Source organism: Apus apus, chromosome 5 (genome assembly GCF_020740795.1).
Source record: "Apus apus isolate bApuApu2 chromosome 5, bApuApu2.pri.cur, whole genome shotgun sequence".
In the NCBI taxonomy this organism is placed as follows: Eukaryota; Metazoa; Chordata; class Aves; order Apodiformes; family Apodidae; genus Apus; species Apus apus.
Genome location: NC_067286.1, coordinates 41,718,786 through 41,743,250, shown reverse-complemented (window position 1 = coordinate 41,743,250; position 24,465 = coordinate 41,718,786). Strand labels below are relative to the sequence as shown.

General features: G+C 50.5%; 1 protein-coding gene across 3 annotated transcripts in view; it reads left to right on the top strand.

Moving 5' to 3' along the window:
• The window catches only part of LTBP2 (latent transforming growth factor beta binding protein 2), a 72,705-nt gene that overhangs the window by 19,422 nt on the left and 28,818 nt on the right, over positions 1–24,465 (top strand). For all 3 annotated transcript variants that reach the window (XM_051621336.1, XM_051621337.1, XM_051621335.1), the window contains exons 4-8: positions 12,871–13,052; positions 14,347–14,517; positions 16,138–16,338; positions 16,702–16,970; positions 18,556–18,658. In XM_051621336.1, the coding sequence (XP_051477296.1) occupies positions 12,871–13,052; positions 14,347–14,517; positions 16,138–16,338; positions 16,702–16,970; positions 18,556–18,658 (926 nt within the window). The remainder of the gene's footprint in view (positions 1–12,870; positions 13,053–14,346; positions 14,518–16,137; positions 16,339–16,701; positions 16,971–18,555; positions 18,659–24,465) is intronic.

The window sequence follows — 24,465 nt, the reverse complement described above, 5'->3', positions numbered from 1 at the left end:
CTTGCTTGGGTTGCTGCTGAGTGTCCAGGGCTGTTTGTCCACTACACATAAAGTGCTAGGAGGAGGTCTGTACTAGATGCACACCTACTGATCACACCACCTGCTCTTCTGCTTGCTTAGGACTTTCTCTCACTTCATGTTTCTGAGGGTTACAGTTTGGTACTACCCAAATAGCAGAGAAAACAAAACTGACCCTGGCTATTAAGCCCATCTGTCTAAGTGCATTCCCATGGCTTGGGCTGTGGCAAGTTTCCTACTTTGCTTGGGAGGGGGCCAGCCCAGGAGATCCATAGCATGTGACATTGAATTCCTGGGGTAAAACACTGGTGCCAACCCTGCCCTTCACTACTGCAGTGTGTTTATGCATATTTTCCCAGTGCAGATCATCCCTAATGGCATCTTTCTAAGGAGCTTCCCTTTGGCAATATACTTTTCACAAGGTGGCCAAGCATTTACGTTCCTTAATCCAGAGCCAACTTTAATAGATATCTGAGACCTTGTTAAAAAGTTAAAACTAAAAAGCCAGTGCCAGTTCATGTGAGAATATGTGAAAAGATATTCCACTAAGGGCAATGAGATCTCCATAAGTTTCAGATCTCATCCCCTCTCCTGCTTTGACATAGCTGAAAGCCCTTGGCAAGCTGGCTGGGAAGCCAAAAGGAAAAAACTCAAGCAACCCAAGAGAAGTGTAAGTGTCATTTTTCTTACATAAAAATACTTTTATTTTTAAATTACTTGATGTACCCTCTCTAGCCGGGCACCAGATACAGTTGCTCTACTTTCTAATGTTTTAAAGCTGTCAGCACCATTCTGGTTTATGTGTTTTATGTATTTACTTTTTAGGGGGTTGCATATGTTTCAGAGCAGCAGGAGGATAGCTGGCTTTTCAGGCTCCTTTTAAACTCCAAATATGGTCTTTACATTAGGCCTGGTTCTTCTGTACCTCCTTGGGAGCCCTTCCTGTAGCTTAATTCAGCCTCTAGGCTTTGGGAGAAAATGTTCAAATGCACTTTTCCTTCTGACTGAAAGAAAAATGCCACTACTGTCAGCTTAGTGTGAGGCTATATGCAAGAGAGCAGGGTGCAGGGCAAATGCATTATACATGTGGTGGGTGAGGTAGTACAGAAAATCCAGTTTATAGCCTATTTTATATAGTATACATATATCATTTGGGACACTTATGACAATACAATTTATATTGCAGTTGTATGAAAAAGAAAGATGTTAGAAGAGCGCTAAGGCCCCATGATCAAACACTGGAGATTTTTTCCCTAATGCCTGAATTAGGATTGTTGTCCAGCTCCCTTGTGCATATGGATTACACTGCAGTTTCTCATACCTGATCATCTGCTGCCTTATTTGGTTTAAGCTAATACTTAAGCAAAATCAAAGCTGTTCTCTTTGGGTTTGAGTGTTTTCCATAAATCACCAAGTGCTGACAGGACTCAAAAGACTAACTGAAGCTGATTTGGTACAAGGAGCAGTTGAAATGGAGTTGAAATGTTTAAGGCCAGGTTGGATGGAGCTTGGAGGAAGCTGGTCTAGTGGAAGGTGTCCCTGCCCATGGCAGGGAGGTTGGAGCTGGATGACCTTTAAGGTCCTTTCCAACCCAAACCATTCTGTGATTCTGTGTAGAGGTCTCCATATAAAATATGCTCATTCTGCATTCTTCAGAAGCACCCTGAGAAGTGCTGCCCTTTGTGCCTGGTGCTGGATGGGAGTGGTGCCCAGCTCTTCACACCAACCCATTTTTGTCTCATTTGCATGGAGGCTCTCTTTGGGGAGATGCAGGAACTGAGAAGATATTCAGGCTGGAAAAATATTGTTACAGCTGAAAGAAAAAAATAGTCTATGAGAGGAAGAAATCTGGAAGGAGAGGCTGAAATTCTGCAGAGTAGGAGTGAACAGCAAGTTAGGCAGCAGAGTGTAATGCAGTGTGGCCATGTAAGAGAGACCAGAGGCTTAGGACTTTGGAGGTAAAAGACTCTAGTCGCATGGATTTTTTTCTGGTACACCCTGGGGTCCTGCACTGAGTAAAGGTATTCTTTATTGCCAGGATAAGATCTTGACAAATTGGATGGAGCACTGGGAACTACAAAAGGAGAGAGGGAACTGAGGGGAATGGTTAACAGACACACATCTGCAAAACTGAGCCAAACATTGGCTTTGGATGATGGGAAACATACTCAAAGGCTTAGGCTATCTGGAGAGGGCAGACAGAGTGTATTAGATTGCCTGTAGCCTTGGCAGGGTGGCCATGCTAATTTTTCAGCTACAAGGCTTTCTACAACAGCAAAGTGCCAAACTCTCCCCAGGATGTAATGACAGGTTGATAACAACACTGGAGCTCTGCCTTCTCCCTTGCTGTGGAGCTGCTTTGCTGAGGAACTGGAGACCAAGCACTGCAAAGACAGGCACAACTTTTCTGCTTGTGCCTGAGCCCTTCCCACCAGGGATGCCATGAAACCTGCTCCTCCCTCCTGGTCCTTGGTGTGGATGTTGAAGGCCATGTGTGAGAGGTGTGAGATGTAATTATGGTACCTCTGGAAGCACTGGCTTTGCCACCAGACATCATGCATATGTGGCCAGGAGTGCTCCTAGTCCCTCCAGGATCTGGTCTTCTGTCTGCTGAGCAACTGAAGGGATGGAGCTGGTGCAGAATTGCCGGGATGCTCATTCCCCGATCCCTGGCAGGGCTGAGACTTCAAGAGTGGGCAGCAAAAATGTCCCAACACAGCTCTCATGGCTGGAGTGCTGCAGATGAGGGAATCGTATGTGTGGCTGAGAATGGAGAGATGTGAGGAGACCTAACTACATTGAGCTAATAGATCCAAAGGCAAGGCATCCTACTGGGTGTTCAACCATTATTTTAGATTAAAATATGTTGTAGATCCACAGTGATCGCAGGATGAGTGGGAGTCTTCCCAGCACCTACTGCTGTAGATGAAGAGCCTCAGCCTCTCTAGATGAGAGGATTACACACATCTCTCCACCCTGTTGCTCTTGTGCCCTCTGTGTGTGTGTGCAGCCACAAGCTGCTCACCCTGCTTGCATGCCTGGGGTGAGGGGGGCTGTGCCTGCCCTCTCCATGTCCCATGTCAAGGAGGGGACAGGCAGCTAGCTCCCGCAGCTCCCTGGGGCGTGTGTGGGTGCAAGGATGAATAGGCTAAAGTGTTTTTTCAGGGCTTTGAAGCTGGCAGCCTGTTGGAGGGGGTGAGTGTTGCTAGTCAACAAGATGGAAATGAAACTCAAGAGTTCTTGTTTTCTGCCTGCTATATGGGGGAGACAAGTGACCTCCCCATGACCGGCGGTGAGCTTCTCCTTGTGGAACGCCTCTGCAGCAGGTTACATTAGACAGGGGCTTGGTCTTCAGCTCGCAGCTGTTGTGTTTTGTGGAAACAGAGGGCCCTTTGGGCTGGACATCTTGGTGTGTTTGTGGGCACAAGGGCAGGTTGATAGGTTGTCCTCTTCTCTTGCTTGCCCCTTCCCTAAATACAGATCCTACCCTGCCAGGCAGGACCCTGCTGCTCACTGTACTGGGGGGCACAGGGAGAAGGCAGTGGGGGCACTGCCATGACTGGTGGTAGTGGCTGAACCCTCTGTGGAGTGATAACATTGCACAGCAAACAGCCCAGCTCTCCAACTGTGCCAGCATCTTATACCTGGTTTAGTAGTAGTGCAAAAGCTGTGGCCATGCGATGTTGTCTGAAGAAGGATGGTGGCACTGATGGAGACCTTCATGTGATGGCAGCTGTTACGGCACTTCTGGATGGATCTCTTCCCAGCAAGGCATGAGAACAGCTGTGTGACCAACTGACATCAGTGCCATGCCTGTTGATTGTGCTGCTGAACATCAGCTCCATGGCAGGAGCACCAACTGGAGCAGCTTCCTCACCACTTGAGCCCGAAGGAGTGTGTGGCTGAGCTAGGGAGAGGAGAGCTGCACAGCCGCCCGTCTCCCCTGCTGCTCACACAAGCGCCTGAGGCCAGCCTGGGTGGCTCTGCCAGAGGAGTGGTAACTCATCTGGCCTCCCTCTACCTCTAAATCCGTCCTTTAGTTTGTGGAGTGCGCAAGGTTTGGCCTAGATATGGCATTTGTAATCAAGTAGCCTGGCCTAGTTCCTCTATTGGCTCCATTTGAAGCTCAGCACGGTTGCAGGCTGCATATTGATTTTTCTGGGAGGCATTGACCTGCACCTCAGCTCTGGAGACATGCAAATTGCATCACACTTGGCATTTGGAAATCACGGTTCTGGCCACTTTATGGGTCAGTACTAAGGTCTGATAGATCCAACCAAGAGTGTGATATGCTGCTCTTGTTGACAGCTCGGTGCCATGCCCTTGCACAGGGCATGTTTCTGCAGCTTCACTGGGCCGGGCAGGTGCTGTTCCCATGCTTGGAGAGCTGGACTGCTTCCAGGGAGTCAGTTGCTCACTCCCAAATACACAAGAGCAAAGAAGAGAACTTGCAGAGTGGCAGGTGGCACATGTGGCAAGGGAAGGGCATTTAATGTCAGCAGAGAGCTGTGCAGAGATGTGTGAGCAGCTACTTCAGCTAAGGAGCAAATTAGACCCCCAGAGACTGGTTAAAGAGATCCTGTTCACTCACTCTGTGCTTATAGAGGTTCACTTATGCAGTGTCTGGCAACTCCTGAGCAGATAAAGATAGCATTCACAGCCCATGTCCTTCTCCCTTTTTGTTCTCATGCCAGCTTGAGTGGCCCTGCAACACTGGCACTGCTTTGGGGGCCAAAGGAAGGGAGATGCCAGGCTGGATGGTGGAGGGACTGAGCATGGTAGCGTGGGACAGACTCCTGGTGCCTTTGCTGTTGCATGGACTTCCACATCTGTTGCTGTGGTTTGTAGTGAGAGATCCAGAGAAATCTCAGCCAGCCCCTGGCACATATGTCAAGCAGAGCAAGGATCTGGAGTTACCACTGCAAGATGGCAACAGGAGGGAGGCCAAAACAAGAGCCACGTGAATTCTGTGGCTACCCTTGCCAGCCATGGTGAGGGACAGTGGTAGTATCTTTGATGCTGGACTGATTTGACTCTTAGGCATGTGCCAGCAGCATTGAACATGTATGTGAGGTAGGGGGCATGACTCTTGTTCCTGCCTATGTGTCCCCACTTTGCCAGTGCTCTTTGTGCCCAGGGCAAAGGGTCTTGTCAGTGGCACCTCTGGCCACAGGAGCTCTTGAGGTCATGCAGGGGAGGAAGGATTTGGGTGACTCTCTTCCTGCTTGCCCATTGACCTGACTAAGGGTGAGCTGTGCCTGTGTCACCACAAGGTGACGGGTGAAAATGTGAAGGGAAACCTTGGCAGCTGAAATATGTTGTGCTATGCAATAGGGTTGCCACCTGCCTTGGTGTACCTGGGACAGTCTAGGTGCCTGTGTCTAGTGTGCCATCTGATATGAGATCTGGTTGCAGGTGACTGTGAATAGGGCAAGAAGGCATCTGATGGTCATTCTTGTGGCCTTCATTGTATGCAGGTTCTGCTTGGCTCAGCTGTGAAGGTCTCATGCCTGGGGGAGGCTTGTGGTTGCATCTCCTGGCCAGGAGAACTGCCCTTGCCTTCCACCAAACCGTGGGGAGCAGGGGTCTTCAGGCTTCGGTGTCTCCCTCACTTGCACAGGGGGTACCAGAGCCGAAGGCAGCTGCAGGAGGGACAGAGGGAAGCCTGAAGCAGGCAGGTTTCAGAGCTATCTCTGCTGCTTGTGGGGATAATAAACTTAGCCAGGATTTATGGACAATGTGGGTGGGCTTGAAGTCAGGTGCCTTGTATGGTGTGGTTTTCCCCGTCTTCCCCAAGTCCTATCAGAGCTGTCTTCCTTGTCAGCATGTTTGTGAGCTAATTGATAATAAACTGTAGTGCTCTGTAAGCAATGCCTCCTCTGTGCTCCAGGGCCTGGAGCCTGAGCCATGAAACCCGTCTGCCTGCTGAGGAACCTGTTTGGAGTCCAAGAAAGGGGAAGTTTCTGGTCTGTGGTCAATTTGCTGCTTTCCAAAGCTGGCTCCTTCTCTCTTCCCCTGTGGACACAGACAGTGGTGTTGAGGCTGCCCATTCTTCTCCGATGCTTTAGTGGAAAATCAGCAACTGCAGAGCATTACAAAGGGGGAAGTGAATCACTGATTTTGGTCCCAGTGGCCCCAAGTGGGGAGGGCATCTAGCCAAAGGGACAGGCAGACAGACAAGACAGGCACCGAGTATATTACTCGGCATTTAAAAACCAGGGGAGAATCCGCCTGTTGTCCTGGCAGGTTATCAGTGCTGAGCATGACTCAGCCCCCGTCCTGGCTGAGCCTCCTCTCCTTGGAGCCACGCGCAGGCTGCAGGATGGAGAAGCTGGGATGGACTTACCAGTGCTGCAGTGGCTTCCCTCTGTGCGACCCTGCTCCCAGCCCCACGGGCAGCACGCTGCCTCTGCTGGGCGCTGGCGGCAGCAGTCACATCCCAGACAGCAGGCTGGTTGTAGTTGAAGAGATGGAGCTTGTTGAGCTTGGACTCTGGGATGGGGGTTCCTGGACTCTGGGAAGATGGTTGGTTCTCTGAGGGTCTCTTATCTTCAGTTTTGTTTTGACCAGTGCTGTCACACTCTGTTGTTGCTCTCCTGGGAACTGCTTCTTTGGTCTCTGTAGCCTTTATCATCTCTCCCCGATGCTCAGCAGGGTGCAGGTTTGTTTCCAGCTGGAAGAGTGACTTTCCAGTTCTCATCTGGCCAGCCCTTGCCTTGTCTGGGCATAGCACCCCTCCCTGCTCACTTCACTGTCCAGCGTTCACTCTCTCCACAGTGCCTTGGGCCATCCACCCTGCTGTGGTCAGTCAGGCTTTGGCTGGGGAGAGGCTGAGGCAGGCTGAATGAAAAAACAGTAACACTCCTGTGGCACTTGGCTCTGCATTTCCTTTACACAAACACAAAAAACACCATTTCCCAGCTCACTCACAATCTGTCCAAAGTCAATAGTTGGATGAAGAGTGGCTGATAGAAGTTAAATCCAGGAAAGACTGAGGTGTTGCTGCTGTGGAGAGGGAAGCCCTTTGAAGGGTTTGCCACCTTTGCCTCCAGCCCCAAGGAGAATGCCTGGCCTTCGGTCAGGAGGAGAAGCCACAGCTGTATACCCACTTGGATTCCCTGTGGCTTTTCCTCACCCAGAGACCCATGATCAGCAAAAGCGATCAGAAATTCAGAAAATGCTTTCTGTATACAGTGGGTTAGAAAAAGAGTGTTTTTTGTAGTCTTGGTCACTTAGCCTTTTTTATTGTGATTCTGTGTACCTAGTCTTGAAATTGCAGGCTTTTAAAGAAATCTGTGGCTGATTCAGAAAACAGAGGTCCTCGTATTCATCTCTGTGGTTGCTGGGAGCCTGCCAGCTCAGTCTTCTGCTCGCTCTCCTCAGCAGGGTGAGTGATACCACTTACCTCCTCTGGACAAGGAACAGGCACCTTGCAGGTCCATCTGGGACTGGGAAGGAAAGCCATCATATCCAGGGAATATGACATTTTTATATATTCTCTAGCCTGCTGTGTCTAAAGTAAATACAGAGCAGAACGTAATTCGTAATGAAACCTGTTTAACATAAAGCATTTATACACAGAGAGGTGCAGTTGTAGGTGTGCAGTTCCCTTGCTGGATTTCATATGGTGTCATTTGGATCCTACAGGGGTGTGTAGCTCTAGAATGTAAGGGACCAGGTCTCCCTCAGTTCTCCTGACTTCTGGTATGTGTCCTCAGGGGCTTATGGGGAGTCCAGGTCCTTGACCCACACCTCAGAAGAGGGCAGCTACAAGTACCGGTTGGGTAGTTTTGAATTGTTGTAGATGTGGGTCATCTTTTTGCACAGCTCCCTTCCATCACAGATCTCTTTCCATTTTGATTAGCACCTAATACCATAGGAGTGCCACTTTGCATGTGCTGGTGACTGAGGTCTCTAAGCCAGTGACTTTTCAGCTGTCAGCCTGGTAGAGATGGTGAGAAGCACACATATCCATGCTCCTGGAAGAAGGACACTGCTCCCTCTACCTTCTCTCCTTGACCTGTGTTTGCCCTGGAATGCTGCTGTTGTTAGATGGACATCGCAGAGGTGGGCATCCCAGGACATCCCAAAAGGAGAAGTGTCCTGGGTGTCCATGCTGTTTCTGCCCCACAGGCTGTGCCTGACACAGAGAAAGCTGTCAGCAGCTCTGATGGGTGAAGAGCAGAGAAACCAGCTGCTTAGCAGGCAGTCACCTATAAAGGAAGAGGCCTCTGAGCTCAGCTCCATTCCCTAAGACCCTTCAAGGAAGCCAGTCCCTTTCTGCCCAGCTTGGACTGACTCTCAAGGTCTGGAGGGGAGAAGCTCTGTTTTATATTCCCTGACCATGAGCCAGCTGCTTGGCATAACTTGAGGAGGGATTGAGACTAACAAACTGAGATGGAAAGATGCCCTTTGCCATTGATTTCTGTTGCCCAGGGTAGGATGGTGTTACTCAATTCAGTCTACAAATCCCAGAGCTCATCTGCCTAGAATAGAACCAAATAAACAAATTAATTCAAAGCAAATCTGCCTCCTCCTGCTGTGACACACACTAGAATGCTTTGCCAGCAGGATCCCAGTAGGATGGCTTTTCCTCAAGTGTTGCAAGCAATGGAGTAATGTTCCTGCTAGTTTTTCCTTTGTGAAATTGGCACTGCCCCTCACAGTAAGCTCATAAAATCCACTTTTGTTTGTAACTGAAATGCTAATTATTATTTTATTTAAAGCCCTTCATATGTTGGGTTTTTTTGTTGGGTTTATTTTGTGGGGGTTTTTGTTTGTTTGTTTGTTTGTTTGTTTTTAAATCTGATCATTCTGGGAATGACAGTTGTCTGTAAAGCCAAGGGGTGGAACTCCTTCAGGCAGGCAATGGGTAGTGCCCAGCCAAGCCCTGCTACTTCCATGTAGCATGCTCCCTTCCTCAAGGATAGATGTGATATGAGTATTTTCAAGAACAAGAGCTGATATTTTCCTGTCTTATGCCATTGGTCACCTTCACCCAGCAACTCTTAAAATTCAGGGCTGAAGTTGCCCTCAAGTGGCCAGCACTACGACAGTGAGCATTTCTGGGCTGGGAAACTCTCACCCCTTTTCCTTGGAGTGCTTCAATCTATGCAGGAGAAGACCTTAGAACTCCAGCCACATTCACACATAGGACTTTGATTGGAGTCGCTCACCAGAGAAGAGAGAAAAAATGTTCCTGAGCTTCCAGGGCTTCATAGCTCTCACCTAGCCTCCCTGGAGCTCCATGCAGCTTTTCCTTTGTCACTAACAAAATGAGCAGTAGCACATCAGGTAACAAAGCAGTAGGTAACAGGCACCAGAATTTCCTTTGCTGGCAGCAGGGCTGGATAAGTAGCTCAGAAATGTGTGGGCAGGTCATGCTTGGCCCCCATCACCATCCAGGGCAGGTGGTGCTTTTCAGAATCTCAGGAGAGCTTCCAAAAGAGGCTCGTAGGGACTGAAATAAAATTCACTTATTTGCAGTTATTCTGGTTAGCAAACAAGGACTGTTTGCTGGCATCATCTCAGTTTAGATCTTGATTCTAGCAAGACAACAAATATTTTTATCAGCAGGTAGTGTTTTTGTTACCCATCTGTGCTCTTTGGCCAAACCCACTTGCTCTGCCTCTATCCCTGCGTGACCTGTAGCTGGATTCCACTCCAAACAGCATATGAGCCTTCAGCTTGCAAAGCTGAGTGTCTGCCCAGCAGCACGAATTACCTGCACTGCTTCTCCTCAGGGCTCCTGTTCTTGCTTCTTCCCAGCAGTTCAGATACTCCTTTTTAAGGTTTTCCTGCATTAGAAATAATTAGGTAATGAGTATCCGGGCTCTGAGATAAATCAGTTTCTGAGATAAATCAGTTCATTCTTGGATTCCTACAGGACAAGGCCAAAACCAATCAATAGGTAATCTAAAATTGCCTCCAGGTCAGTACAGATTATGCTTCTTCATTATCTCATCTCCCAGCAGCTCACTTTTGTCTCCTGAAGTGATGGTGTTGGGAGTTGGGGAATCCACTACTGGGGTGTTTTATGCAGAAGGAAAAAAGCTACAGTGCTGTGTAGGCCTGATTCCTAGTAGGGAATCATTTGGCTTCAGTTTACAGATGTTCTTTCACGGTTTGTCTGTCTTGGTTAGATTAGAAGGCTCTCTACACCTGGTGTTTTGTTCCTGTGGAGAAAACTGTGCCCTGTAATCAGAGCACCTCTTCATCTTTTTGCTAAATTGAAGAGATTGAATACTTTAAGTTTCTTACAGAAAGGCATTTTCACCAGTCCTCAAATTACTTGTCATGTTTTTTCTTGTATCCTATCCAGTTTTTCAACATCCCTTAGAAGATGTGAGATATTTCACATCAGAACTAGATGTGATATTTGAGCATGCATACTCCCTGCTGTGGTGAGGATTTGTAGGGAGGCAAAAATACCTCCCTGTTCCTATGGTGTTTCACTGCCCTGATGTCAGGACATTGAACTGACAGTTCATATTTAATGGCTTGTCAATACCCCCCAAATCTTTTCAAAATTGCCGGTTTCCAGGATAATCTCTGTCTATCTGCAGCTGCTGCCTGCATTCCTTCTTCCTTGAAGTGGAATTCTGCATTTGGCTCTATTAAAATCCCATATTGCTTGGAAGGATTTGCCCTCCACAGTAATCCAAACTGCTCTGTGTGATTGCTCTGTTCTCATCATGATACACCACATTGCAAATTTTTGTATCAGCAGCACATATTATCAATGTCCATCGTATGTTTATTTCAAAATAAAAATATTTCTTTTCAGATTAAATCCTTGAATCATGCCAGGCCTTGTACTGATCACCCTGGAACCCATCTAATCCCTTCCCCAGCGACAACTGCTTCTTGTGTTCTGTCACACAGCCCGTTTGTTATTCATTTCACATGTGCCTGATTGACATTGTACTGCCCTGTTTATTTTTTTATCAGAATAGCACGGGCTCTGTCTGTTGGTGTGCGTGTGTACAAGTCTAGCAAATGATGAAAGTGGCCTCCTGGGACAAGACTGGTTCTTCGTAGACATCACTGACTTGACCTCACTTCTGTATCATCTTTTCCATTCTATTGTTCAGGGCTGATTTTGGGTTTGCTGGCTGACAGTTACCCTCCATATCGCGCTTGAACATTTTGAATACCAGGGCAGCATTATTTCCCTTTTCATCTCCCTTAATCTTACCATTACTCCAAGCTATCTAAGCCAGGAATGTCTTCTGGGCTCCCCAGTTCAAGAGGGACAGGGGTATGCTGGAAAGAGTCCAACAGAGGGCTACAAGGATGATTAAAGGACTGGAACATCTGTCTTATGAGGAAAGGCTGAGAGACCTAGGGCTGTTTAGTCCTGAGAAAAGACCGAAATGGGACCTTATTAATGTCTATAAATATCTGAAGGGTGCATGTCAAGAATGGGCCAGTCTCTTTTCAATGGTTCCCTGTAATAGGATGAGGGGAAAGGGCACCAAGTTACAACACAGGAAGTTCCACCTCAACATGAGGAAAAGCTTCCTTACTGTGAGGGTGACAGAGCACTGGAACAGGCTGCCCAGAGAGGTTGTGGAGTCTCCTTCTCTGGCGACTTTCAAGACCTGTCTGGATGAGTTCCTGTGTGATCTCTCCTAGGTGTTCCAGCTGCAGCAGGAGGTTTGGAATTGATGATCTCCAGAGGTCCCTTCCAACCCCTATGATTCTGTGATTCTGTGAATGTCAATGAGCCAGAGCTGCTATCAGCCAACTCTCACTGGATCATCCAGTCCTGTTGGGTTTACAAACACATCCCTTGTACTGACTGTGACAGGGAAAATGGTGACAACCATAAAGTGGCGTGGATCTCTCCAGGCACTTTGGTGGGACAGAGTTAGTTTGCCCCAGCCTCCCAGAGAGGGAGGTGTTGGACAGTGTATATGCAGAAGATCTGTTGGTGCTCTAGTTCAGTTGAAGAGGAATCCAAGTCATGGGCTGTCAAAAGAAACTCAAGAGGCATAAGTGCAGCCAACCTGTTTTGACCCCTGGTGTACTAAAGCCTTTTTCCTTGCAGGTGGTGCAGGCAAGAATGAGGGAGATGTTTGCTGGTAAGCACAGAGCACCCTGTTGGAGGCTTAGTGCTGCCAGATACTAGAAAGAAATGGGAGCAAGTGCAGTAGAGCAAGACGTGCTGTTCTGTCAATTTAATGCACAGAGCTCTGCCTAGTGAGCAACATGGCTTTATCACACAGTGTAAGTAGTGTGACCTTGTGAGCTGGATGGCTTCTTCATGCTTAGTTCCCAGAAAATACCAAAATCCATAAATGCGATTACTGCAGAAAGTTGTAACTGCTCTTACAGGAGTGAGTTCTTGGTTATTTTATTTGCGACTCTTGTGAGCCCGGTTTTTGCTTCTCTTCTGCCTCTGTTGCTGTTTTTTCAGTGCTCTTTTGGAGCTGGGAAGGCAGGTCCTGAGAAAGCTCCCACCGTAAGAACGGAAATGGGGAAAAATGTGGTGGGGCAAGGAGCAACCCTTGAGCATGGTGAGCAGACAGAGGTGCTGCAAGGCAGCCGGGGCGTCCCTTAGTGGTTGAGCAGCCTAACGTGAAGGGACAGGGAGGGTATCTTGGTGAGCTCTATGCCCTGGCAGACTCAGGGCATGGGACGTAGTCCCCAGAGTGAAATGGCACCATCTTTATGACTAAAAGCAGATGAGGAGTGGGACCTTGCTCAGGTAGGCAGAGCTTCGTGTCCAGGGGATGGCTCGGGCAGCTCGGCAGTGAAAGTTGCTGCAGGGCGACCTGGGGGACAGGCACTGTGGGTCAGCACAGTTACTCATGAGGAGCACATTGGTTCGTTTTTTCTCTTCCACAGGACTCGGAGCAGAATTGGCTCTCCTGTCTCCCCCCAGCACACAGGACCTTCACGGACTGTCCGACGCTACCCAGCCACCAATGCCCAGCTCACCTCTAATGCACTCCCCAACGGGAATGGACATGAGCAGAGCAGCTCTGGGCCACATATGGTTTCCCAGGAGCACACCTTGTCTACAAGGGGTAAGGCCTCCAAGGCTGCCACTCTTTGGGGGCTTCTTTTTGGGGTGTCCTAGGGAAGGGCAATGGTGTGACTGGGGATTCTGAAGAGACCCTGGACTCTGAGGACTGTAACACTGGGCAGGGTGGAAAGGGAAGGTCAGCAAGGGCATTGCTAGGCTTGGTGAAGAAAGAGGCCCTACCATAGGAGGACAGATCAGGGTAGCAAAATGCTGAGAGCAGGGGAACGGAGCCAGGAGGATGTGACAGATGCCTCCCAGAAATGTTGGACATCACCCCAGCACTGCTGCCCTGGAGGAGGATTGCTTCAGTCTGTAGGAATGGTGTCTCCCAACTTCCTTCTCAGTCTGAGCAGCCGTGAGGCCGCATTGTGCAACCAGTGTCTAGTTCTTCCCTTTGGCTGCCCCCTTGGTGCTTTCTGACATGAGGAGGGATCTAGGCCAGGCTGCAGGGACGTGTGATTGCTGAGGCAGAGTCTCAGCAGCTCCCCAGCTAGGACAGATGCAAGTTGTTTGCTGCAGATTGGCTCCCCCTGAAGACGTATTTCCCCAGGGAGGCACCATGTGGCATCTCAGTGCTTATGAGTAGGGCCAGGAGCCCAACTGAAGCTGCCATCTCAAAGTGGGGACTGAAGTGGGAGAGTCCGAGGGTAAACACACCGAGAGGAGCACTCGCAGAAACAGCTGTCTCGATGGGCAGGCATGAAGTACTATGGTGTTGAGCCAGCCAGTTCATGGTTACACAGTAGTTCTGCATGTTACCGATTATTCTCAAGCCCCTGAGAGCTCTGAGTGCCGTTTCCCCCCGTATCTAATGTGAAGATAGTGAAGGACCAGTAGGGGAACTGCAGTTAACAGCAGGAGGTCAGGCAACACTTACCAGCCCTGATGCTTTCTTTGGTGGATACCAGTGTGACTGCTCGTGTGGGAAGCCTTCCAGTATTTTAAGGGCCGCCAGTCTCCTGGCTACTGACATGGCTTCAGAAGGAATATTGCTTAAAGTACAGAACCACATTTGTACTGGAGTAAGTGCATGTGTGTCCCTTCACAGAGAATTATACCACTACAGCTGGGCAGGCAGAGCATGCTGCTGGCAGTTTTTCATGTGTTGACAAACCCTTACTGATGCTGGAGCAGAGGACGGGCTGGAGTGAGTGTGGGGAAAGGAGAGACACTGCTCCAGGGAGAGCCACAGACCCCTCCTTGCTCTGGGAATGCTTTGGAGCTTGAGCTGCAGATTACCAGCATCCTGGCCTGGCGATGCTGTTTCCACTCATCACTGTCTTGTTCTTTCATAGGGGCCAACCTGACAGAGAAGATTAGGAAGATAAAAATTGTCTTCACACCCACCATCTGCAAACAGACATGCCGGAGTGGGCGTTGCTACAACAGCTGCGAGAAAGGAGACACCACCACTCTCTATAGCCAAGGGGGACATGACCATGATCCCAAGTCCGGCTTCCGCATCTGTGAGCACCCTGAGGGCCCCAGCCCATCTTCTTCCCTGTTCCCCACTCTTCCCCACTCTCCTTCTGCCTTTCCTGCCTCTACAGGCTGAGGGCTTGGGCTGCTATAGGGACGGGAGGTGATGGCTGCTCCCTGTGCCTTGGAAGATGCCTCCTGGGGTCTTTGGGGCTTACTCCATCTCTTTCTCTAGGGGTGGAAGACAGACTTGCCTCATTGCTCTCTTTCCTGGGCAAGCAACTTCTGTTTCCATCCCACCCCCAGGTAGGGGAGATGCGTGTGTTTGAGTAAGGCCTGCAGCCAAGCCTCACAACCCCCTCCTTCTCAGAGCCAGCTCACTGCTTTCGTTGGCATCCAGTCTTGAGGCTGACTTTCATCACCTAATTTCCTCCTGTTCTCTCCTTTCACTCACGTGGCAGCCAGGATTGCTGGCTGCAGGTTGCAAGCTGTTCCTATTAACAGGGCTGCTGAAACCTCTGCTCAGAGCTGCTGGGATTGCTTGTCAGGTCAGTGGGTTGGGCACATCCTCTTGGAGCCAGTTGTTGGGAGCAGCCTGCAGGACCTTGGTGGGACTCATGCTCTGAAAGCCTCTGTAGTCTCTCTCAAGGTCTTCTAACACTGAGAGAGTGCAAAGTCTGGCTGTTTTGGACGTCAACTGATACAGGGTTCACAGGAATTTTTGCCTAGATCCCAATCCAAAGGTGTGTCTCTTTGCCCCTAAACTGGTTGCTGGGGCTGAGCAAATGAACTTGGAGCAGGGTGGGAGCTCATCCCCTGGGATGAACCAAACAAGCTATCCATTGATGTGCATCAGCAGTCTCTCATCTCATGCTGGAATGAGTCAGGATGATATGTCAGGAAGTCTGATGCCTTGCATGAGTGTCACTCACACTGAGAGACGCCCTGAATTGCTCCAAGCATCTGATGAGGCCAGAAATGACATTCTGGTTTCATCTGTGGATGCTTTTTCCAAACCTGTGCAGATGAATTGCTCCCGATTCTTTTGTCCCACTCCAAGCTTCTCCCACTTGAGCTGCTGGCAGGACCAGGGCTGGCCAGGAGACAGACTCTGAGGACATGGCTTTCTGCCCATTCTCTCCTTCTGCCTCTCCCATCCCCACTGAGCTCCCTCTGGGCTGGGAGTGAAAACCCTGCCAAGTGGGGAGGGAGCAATGCAGAAGAGAAGGGATTGCATTATAGCTGACTTCGCTGCATGTGGGTGTCTCATCTCCTGCCCCACTCCAGGGGATCCTGTTGTGCCAGCAGCACCACCTTGGCTCTGGGCAGTTTCCTCACAGGGCATGGGTGCTCCAGGCTGGCCATGGTCCCAAAGTCCAAGGGAGGGCTTACCATCTTCAACCCATGACTCCAGCCCCAAAAGAGACTCCAACCCAGGGAGGACCCCAGCTTCTGCCTCTGCTGCCTGCTGGATTGTGGTGTGCAGGAGGGACACCAGGCTGCCTCCAGGCTGCAAGTCCTGACCCCAGCCTGCTGCTGGGTCTCCTCCTTGGGTACCACAAGGATAGTGCTGGCCCAGAGCCAGGTGCCTGGCCTCCCCCAGCTCCCAGTTGGCTAGAGGCAGTTGCTCAGTCCCTCTGCTAAGCAGACCTCTCTTTGCCTTGCAGACTTCTGCCAGATCCCCTGTCTGAATGGAGGGCGCTGTGTGGGCCGGGATGAGTGCTGGTGCCCCTCCAACTCCACGGGGAAGTTTTGTCACCTGCCAGCTCCCTCTCTGGAAAAGAAGCAAGGAGGGAGAGCCCCGAAGACCCTGGCTGGCAGCTCCATGAAGCACTCCACTTACACCCTGCCCTTGTCCAACCAGCTGGGTGAGCATGGTTGAGGGCTCCAGGCCCCACATTTCCCTCCTAATTCTGTGTACTTGGGTGCTCCTCAGGTCTTCATTTACAGCCCAAGGAGGCCACTACATTCTTATGCTTGCCTTGTCAGGCTAGGTTGTTAGAAAAGGGCTTTTGTTTGTATCTGAAGGGCTCAGGTTTCGAGGGAAAGTTTTTTGTAGGTTTGCTCTGGTTTTGGGCTGGAAACGTTTTTTCTCTTAGATGCAGTCTTCCTCTGGATTTCCTGGTGGGGTCAGTTTACCTCTTCTCCCTTGTGACTTTGTTGACAAGATGCTCTTCAAGTGCTAAACTGTTGCCTGATTGTTACAACTGTGGTATAAACTCGTTTTCCAGCTTCCCTAAACCCTTCCCTGGTGAACGTCCACATCAACCACCCTCCAGAAGCCACTGTGCAAATTCACCAGGTGGCCAGGGTGCGGGGTGACACAGAGGTGTCTGAGGAGAACAGCGTGGAGGCAGTCCTGGTGCCTCAGCTGGCAGCTGTGCCCTGGTACACCTACGCCCATGGGAATGGCAACAGCATTGCCACAGAGGGTGGCCAGCAGCAGCAGAGAGCCCCAGGCCTGCTGGGGAGGTGCTTTCAGGAGGCTCTCCATGGGCAGGTAAGGGGTTACTGTCCAGTGTTGGAGCATGTGTGTGAAGATACATTTCTTGTTCTGGGGTATGAGTGTGTTGGCTTATGGGGCAGGGAGGATGGTCTTGCATTGCATTAAGCTCTTCAGCATCAGTGAGAGCTTCACCCAGGTGCCATGAGCACAGGCAGCAAAATGTCAGTACTTGGGAAGAAAATCCCTATTTTGTCCCAACATGGAGAGCTCGCTGCCTTGTGCTGACCAGGCTATGCCCTGGAGCAGCACAGCCCAGACTTGATGGATTTTACACACAGTCTCGTTTTAAAAGGGTGCCCTATTTATAGCAACATTTACAGCCACGCTCTGTGATTATTGTAGGAAACGTATAAAACATAGGAAAATTCCTTTCCCTCTCAGACGATAAATGAAAGTCTGATTTCCATGGAACGATGCCTTCCCGGGCAGCGCGGTCAGGGCTTGGGAAGCAAACGCACGTGAGGGGCTTTCTCACCCCTGTCCTGCAGTCATCATAATTTCTTATTTTGTCTTTCCCCATATGTTCCTCTTGCATCACTGGAAAAGCATTGGAGATTTTTGGCACCCACAGGAACACCTGTGAGCTGTCCCAGGCTGCTCGCACTCAGCAAGACCCCCTGACTGGGCAGCCTGGGGTTTGGGCCCCTCCCCACTGTTCTCCAGCCCTTTCTGAGGGTCTGCTCCTGGTTCCCATCCCATCCTTCAGATGCTCCCATCCAAGCTGTTCCTAGCGGGATACATTCTCAGCCATTCCATAGTGCAAAAATAAATGAGATCAGACCTTGGGGCTGGAAAAGCTTTGCTCCTCCATGAGGAAACGGCCACTCTCTGCAGCTGGGAGCAAATGGTGTTGCATGGAGATGCTTGTGGATGCCCAGAGAGGCTGCAGGAGGTGCTTGGGGGGGAAGGGAGGGCTGGCAGGGGGTACCCTTCCTGAGCTCGCACCTTGCCTAGCCGGGGTGATGCCGTGCCCGGGAGAGGGTGAGTAGCCTGGCGGGGAGCACTGTCCTCTCCAAGCAGAGCTGCAGCCCAGCCCATCGGTATGTGAGCGCTGGGCAGGCGGCCACGCGCACCTGGACGGGTGCCAGCTCTGGCCTGTGGGCCACGGCGGCTCCGCTCTAATGGGGAAGCCTGTAATCCAGAGGGCCTTGCTGGGGAGGTGAGTGGGGCGGGAAAGAGAGACTCATTAAAGCAGAGGAAAGTGCCTGACCGCAAGTTCCCTGCCAGGCTGGAGTAGTGCACCCATTTTGCTGGCTAATCAGCCAGGCACTGTGCTGATCCGAGAGCTTTGCCTGGTGATATCATCTCTGGTTCACCTCCTGCTCTGTTTGATGTCCCCTTCCTCTCCAAGGGGTGCAGTTGAGGGAGTTCCGTATTTTTCTGTCTGCACAACTGTTTACTGTCTTATAATGTATCCTTGGTCCCACTGGGTCCCAGTGGGGAGCTGTGCCAGCCTCTGACCCCAAACCATCATCTCCTGTGCTGGCTCTGCTGCCATCCTGCCAGCTGGCCATAGCAGACAGATATGTGTCTCTTCTCTGTCCTGCAGAAGCCTGATCCTCTGGTCCTCTCTCCACAGTGCACCAACCCCCTGCCAGGGCTGACCAAGCTGGAGGACTGCTGTGGCAGCGTGGGACTCTTCTGGGGAGTGGACCGGTGCCTGGCCTGCCCCCCCCGGCCAGGTGAGTGCTGCCACCCCCGGGACAGCACGACATACAACCCACACCCTCAGCAAGTAAAAATGGTTGGGCTGCCTATCTCAGCTGAAGAGGCATGGAGCAGAGCCATGGGTGCCTTGTGGTGTGACTCTCCTTTGCCCCTGGGTACAGGCAGCACATCCAGGGTGGCACAAGGGGCCATGCTGCTGCCCCGAAGGGTGCTCTGGTTCAGGTGTTGGCCTCAGGCTCAGCGCTTCCTCCCCAAACTGCACCTATGAAACCCTGGTGCAGATGGTGGTTCCCACCACGCCAGCCCTGCTCAAAAGGAGAAACAGGAAAAGAATGGCCGTGGCTTTAGGAGGTGCATTCCTAGATCAGTGGAGGAGGTTGCAGACTCAGCCCTATAGAGTTACGGGCTTGCTCAAGGCCCAACACGGGTTTGGCAGGGACTCTGGAAATAACACTACATCAAACAATTGGCAGGAGCGCACCCGAGGTCCGTTCCAGGGGCACAGGCGTCCAGCCCTGTTTCTGCTGTGCTTGGGAGCTGGATGAGCTGATCCAGCAGGAGATGGGGATTCCTCAGCTGCTTCACTTGGGGTGCTCCATGACAGGCACAGCCCCTTGCGCTGCAGCCCCTCTCCTGCCCTGCAATGGAGAGGTTGTGTGGAAGGACTCTAGGCTGGAGGGAGGCAGCCCTGCAGGCAGCTGGTACTGACTAGGTCCATGGTGCAAGGTGCATGTGTCCCATGCAGCACAGGCAGGGAGCTGCTCACTTCTCTGCTGTCTGCCTGCCTGCCCCCTTTCATCACTGCCTGATTGCTCATTCTAATGCCTTTCCTGGGTAGAAGGACTAACAAAAACAGACCCCATGGTGCAGGACAGTTTGAAACACTAAGGAGAGCAGAGGTGATCAAGGCAGTAGGTTTTGTGCAAGCAAGTGGTGCCTTCTAGCTCTGCCCAGAGGCTGTCCCCCTTGCTCACATGCATGCTCCCAAGATCTGTTTGCTTCTGGTTGTCCTCCCTTGATTTGGTTCCTCCTCAGCCAGGGTTAGGGCTAGTTGGAGCCAAATTCCTTGCAATCACAGACAAGGTTGTCAGCATCTTGGAACCCAGTGCAGATTTAGGGAACTCTGATTTCCATCTTCCTGCTCTGCCTGGCTCTGCTGTGGGCCTGGGCCATGCTGCTGCTTGCCTGCCCTAGAACTTGTGCCAACACCAAGGGAGCCTTGGACACACGTGGTATGTGACCACAGGGTCTCCAAGTTCAGCACAAACAAGGAAATGCCTTAGAAGGGCCTCAGCCCCCTCCTGTTCTTGCCCAATGTTGCCATCCCAGTCATGGCTTTCTCCTCCCCATCTCACAGCAGTCTCCCTGTTACTTGCTCTGTCTCTCTGTGATCCACCCCCCTCTATTAGGAAACAGAGGGGATGCTTAACACTTTGGTGAGGGTGCAAAACTTCTGCACCTCCTTTCTCAGCACATGCCCTGTGTCCCAGCAGCAGCTGAAACTCAAGAGAGGTTGTTGCTGCTGGTCTTCATTGAGTGTACAGATGCTTGTCTGTTTTTTTTCAGATTAATTCCATGGGGATATGAAAAATGTTACCCCATGGGCCTACTTTCTCCCTGTGCCACAAGAAAATCCCATTCTCATTCCCTCTGACTTTGGGAGACTAAATGGCTCTTGTTATTTTTGGCAGAAATTCAGGCTATCTGAAGGGGCCATTTTCATCCTCTTTAATTGTGTGCAAGTATCTTCCATCTTTGGCTACCTCTGACTGACTGTCCCATAACCAGCCCTACATGCAGGAGACCACACAGTGCAAGTGAAAGAAGCTGTAAGGCAGACACTCAGTGGAGGCAGCCTAAGAGAGCCTGGCTGTTGTGAAGTGAGAATCCCAGGCAGCTGGTATGCTTTTCTCTGGCATGCTGTCTTTGCAGATAAGAGATCTCACCCCAGAGTGGAGCCAGGGAAGCAGATCTTTCTCCATGATCTTACTGCCTTAATGGAGCCACCAAGCACTGTGGCTTCTCATTGCCCTGTGCCTCCTCATTGCCCCGTGCCTCCTCCATCAGTACTGCCCAGTGTGAAGGCATTCCTGCCTGTAGACCACATCCCAGGCTCACATTCCTTCTGTCTCCTGGTCTTTCTGGCCTCTGTTGTGCTCACTCAGAGTCACTGGGCTGCAGTTCAGTGACCCAGTGTCTTGTGCACAGAGATAACACATCTAGTGGATGTTTCCAGCTTTCTTCTTGGCACTATGGTCTTCCGAGATAACTTCTCCTTGTGTTCGTGTGTCCCAGGGAGGCGTGCACTAGACCATACTTGACTGCACTGGGAATTTCATTCCAACAACCAGAGACAGAAATGGCAGAAGCTAGTTCAGTGTAAACACTTACAAATGTACAGAAGTGCAGCCAGGCAAGAGCTAGACAAATGGAGAACTTGTTTGGATTGACTGTCTGCCCGAGACACTGATTGTTAGTAGAGTCTGGATACGTCCGGATGTCTCTGTCGACTGCAGCTTTCAAGTTTGGTACATGTTTGTGTGCGGAACAACATCAGAGAAGAAGAATCAGAGGCAGGCATCTGTCTGAGGGAACCTGCCATGACCAATCCCCACTATTTTTTGTTTTGCCCAGCATTAGAAAAGACAAGGTACTTGCATGCTTTGCATCCTAAGGAGACTATGTTAAAAGCTGAGTTCAGAATTAAGGTAGAGGTGGGGTTGACCTGGCCAGGACTCTCTGTAGTGAGTGTTATATTAGTCTCAGAGGCTTATTTAGGCTCTGCTCAGGCTTTTGGCTGTCTGGTTTGCTGCTGGGAGGGTGTCTGTTGTCAGGTCCCTTCAGAGAAGTGGGTACAGAGATGAGTATTCAAGGAGACTATACTAGAAGCTGCTGGGAATTTGTTGTTGCTCATGTAAGTGAGAGCTGAAGATGGGATCCCCAGGATATGTCAGGGACAGCCCGGTGAGAAAGGGGAGAGCTGAGACTTTGCTCTGTGAGCTGTTGGGGCAAAGGCTGTCACGCAGCCCATGAAAGAAAGAGAAGAGCCTGAGGCAGGGCCCTGGAATGTGGCAGGACACCTGCATGTTGTCATGCAGGTGCAGTCCTTTAGCTCTGCCTGGAGATGGCTGGATTAAATGTGTTGCACTGCAAGATAGAATGAATCAGATGGAGACATCTAATTACCCTCCTAGATCTTTAGTACTTGGAGGGGGTGCTGGAGCACACATGAAAAGGCTAGAATAGAGAGGTAGGAGGATGTGGGAGTTAGAAGGTAAAACTCAGAAAAGACTAATAAGAGGAAAAAGGAGCCATAGTCAGAGGAAGCAGCTGATGTAGAGACACTTGGACGTGCCTGTGAGGAAGTCCAAGGACCGGCAGGGTGTTTGAGCAGTGCTGGTGAGAAAACTGCACTGAACCATTGTCCTGTCCTATGGTAGTCTGAGGATGTGGGGCTAGTAGCAGTCACACTGCTGGGCAGAGCTACTCCTGCTTACCCACCAGGCCACATACTGTTTTGGGGTATACAGTGGTCTGGGGAGAAGAACATGCTGGAACAAGGTCAGATGGTCTGTGGAAACTGAAATCAACAAGACCCAAGCCACAGGTTGACACAGACCCCAACAAGAATGTGGATTTTGACAGTGGTTTCCCTAAAGCCTTGCCCTTTCTCAGGCATGAGTGGATAAAGCAAACTGGTAGCAGAGAGTTTTTTCTGAAGACAAGGTGATGCGATCTGCCCAGAGAGGGTCACAGCCCTGTTCTTCCACCTACTCCCCGTCCCTGAGATCACACAGCACTGCGACCAACAGCACTCCAGGAGAACCCCATACTGGTGATGGACACCCTCTCCTTTCTGTGGGGGTTTGGAGGACTTTCTGGCTGTAGCAGTAAACCTGTGTCTTCCAGGTCCCGGTTTTTCCCTGCCTGTTGTCCCTTATTTCAGGCTGCAGTCAGCCTGAGCATGGCCTGGCCTGTGCACCCACCAGTTGTGCTTGCTCACTGCAGATCTTCCTGGGCTACTTTCTCTCCGCCTGCCTGTAGGTTTTAACTGCATTAAGAAACAAGTCTTTGAAAGCTATTGTTTTGTTTTTATTCCCACTCCCCATGTTTTTTCAAGTTTTTTTGTCCTAGTGAAAAGTCTGAATTTCACTGGAAAGTTGGATCTTTTAATGTCTGGTTTGGCATCGGCAGAACTCCCCAAACAGACCTCCCACTGTGAGAGGGGTGGCAGCTCACCCATCGAGCCCTCCTCATCAGAAATGCTGAGCAGCTCCACAAGCTGCATGCTCCTCTGCAGTGTGCCTGCAGGCATTGAAACAGCCACAGGGAGCGCCTTAAAATCAGACCCTTGCTCTGTTCTTGTTGTAAGATCAGGGAGGATACGGGTTAAAAAAGCCCTGGAAATATGGGAAGGAGGCTGTGGAGGGGTTTGGTTCTGCCACTGCTACACCGTGTGTCACAGGGAGTTTGCCCAAGATCATGAAGAGGGGCTGGAGGTGGGAAAGGAAGATGAAACCTCTGCAAGATTGTGGCAGTACCCCAGAGAGCAGTACCTGAGGAAGTGCAGCATTTTCAGGATGGCCTTGTTCTGCAGAATGCTTGTTTTGCCCATCATTCATGTGCACCATCATGGTCTTAGCATACAGCTGTTGCAAAAGTGGGGGTTCTTAGGTACAGAGGTGTCTTGTCCCAGCTGGAAGCCACTGTGGGAGCAGAATAAGGTTCTCTCTGTTGAAATGATCCCCAAACCCAACAGTGATTACCAGAGTATTTTTTCCTTCAAGCCTCTTTTTCACCTTTAAGGTCTTTATTGACAATGAGTAGAGCAGAAGGGTTAGTTTTGTATCACACTGATGCCTGTACTCCTTACCCCTGCTACCAAAAGCCTTTGTTGGGGCACTGGAGAAAGTCTTGCAGGAGCCTGCCTACCACAGACCACCCAGAGGAGAGAAATGTGGTCATGACAGATCTGGACTTAAGGATATTCTTCCCTCTTGTCCGTTTTGCCTGGGAACTCAGCTTATCCCCACAGCCACAGCCCTGCCTACTTCTTGGTCTGATGTCTTCAATATGTTTTGTCTCTGGAGGCTGCTGTGGAGTCGAAGATGCTCTGCTCTTCTGCCAGCAACTCCAGCATCTGAGGTCCTCTCTGCAGTGGAGGCTGACCTTCTCTGCTTCACACCAAACCAAGCTGAGCTTTGACTGAGTCTGCCACCCTCACCACTTCAGATGCCACAAGACCATGCACTCTGGTGCCTTTCATATCCCACACACTGGAAATCCCAAAGCAAGCAGAGGCACCACAGCCACCCTCCCATCTACATGCTCTCTGCCCACTGCAGGCATGGGAAGATGCCTGGGGTTCTGCTGGGACTGGTGTTCTTCTCTGGAGCCAGTTCAGGGTCTCCAGAAATATCTATGAGTCCTGAAAGTGGCAAAGGAGTTCAGCAAGGCAGGGTTTCTCAGAGAGACAATGCCTCCTGGATGATAAATGGCAGGAGTTGAAAGAAGCAGGCTAGCTCTCAGCAGCCAAGCATTTCCTCACTTTTCATCTGACCGCAGACTTGCCTCTTCCGCTTTTAACAGAGTGATATTGGCTGGCCTAAGGCAATGCGTTATGTCACCCTATAAACCTTGCCTCACTCAGGCTCTTGTGGCTACCACCACTAGGAGTGGTTTCTTTCTACTTCACCGTTGGCCTGAGCTTCTGCATCCCTTTTTCAGGCAGCATTTGGGGAGGCAGGGACCTTGGGTAAAGCCTCTTCTCTTGGGAAGTGATGGTCAATTTCTGAAATGTGCCTGGCTGCTTAAAGATCAT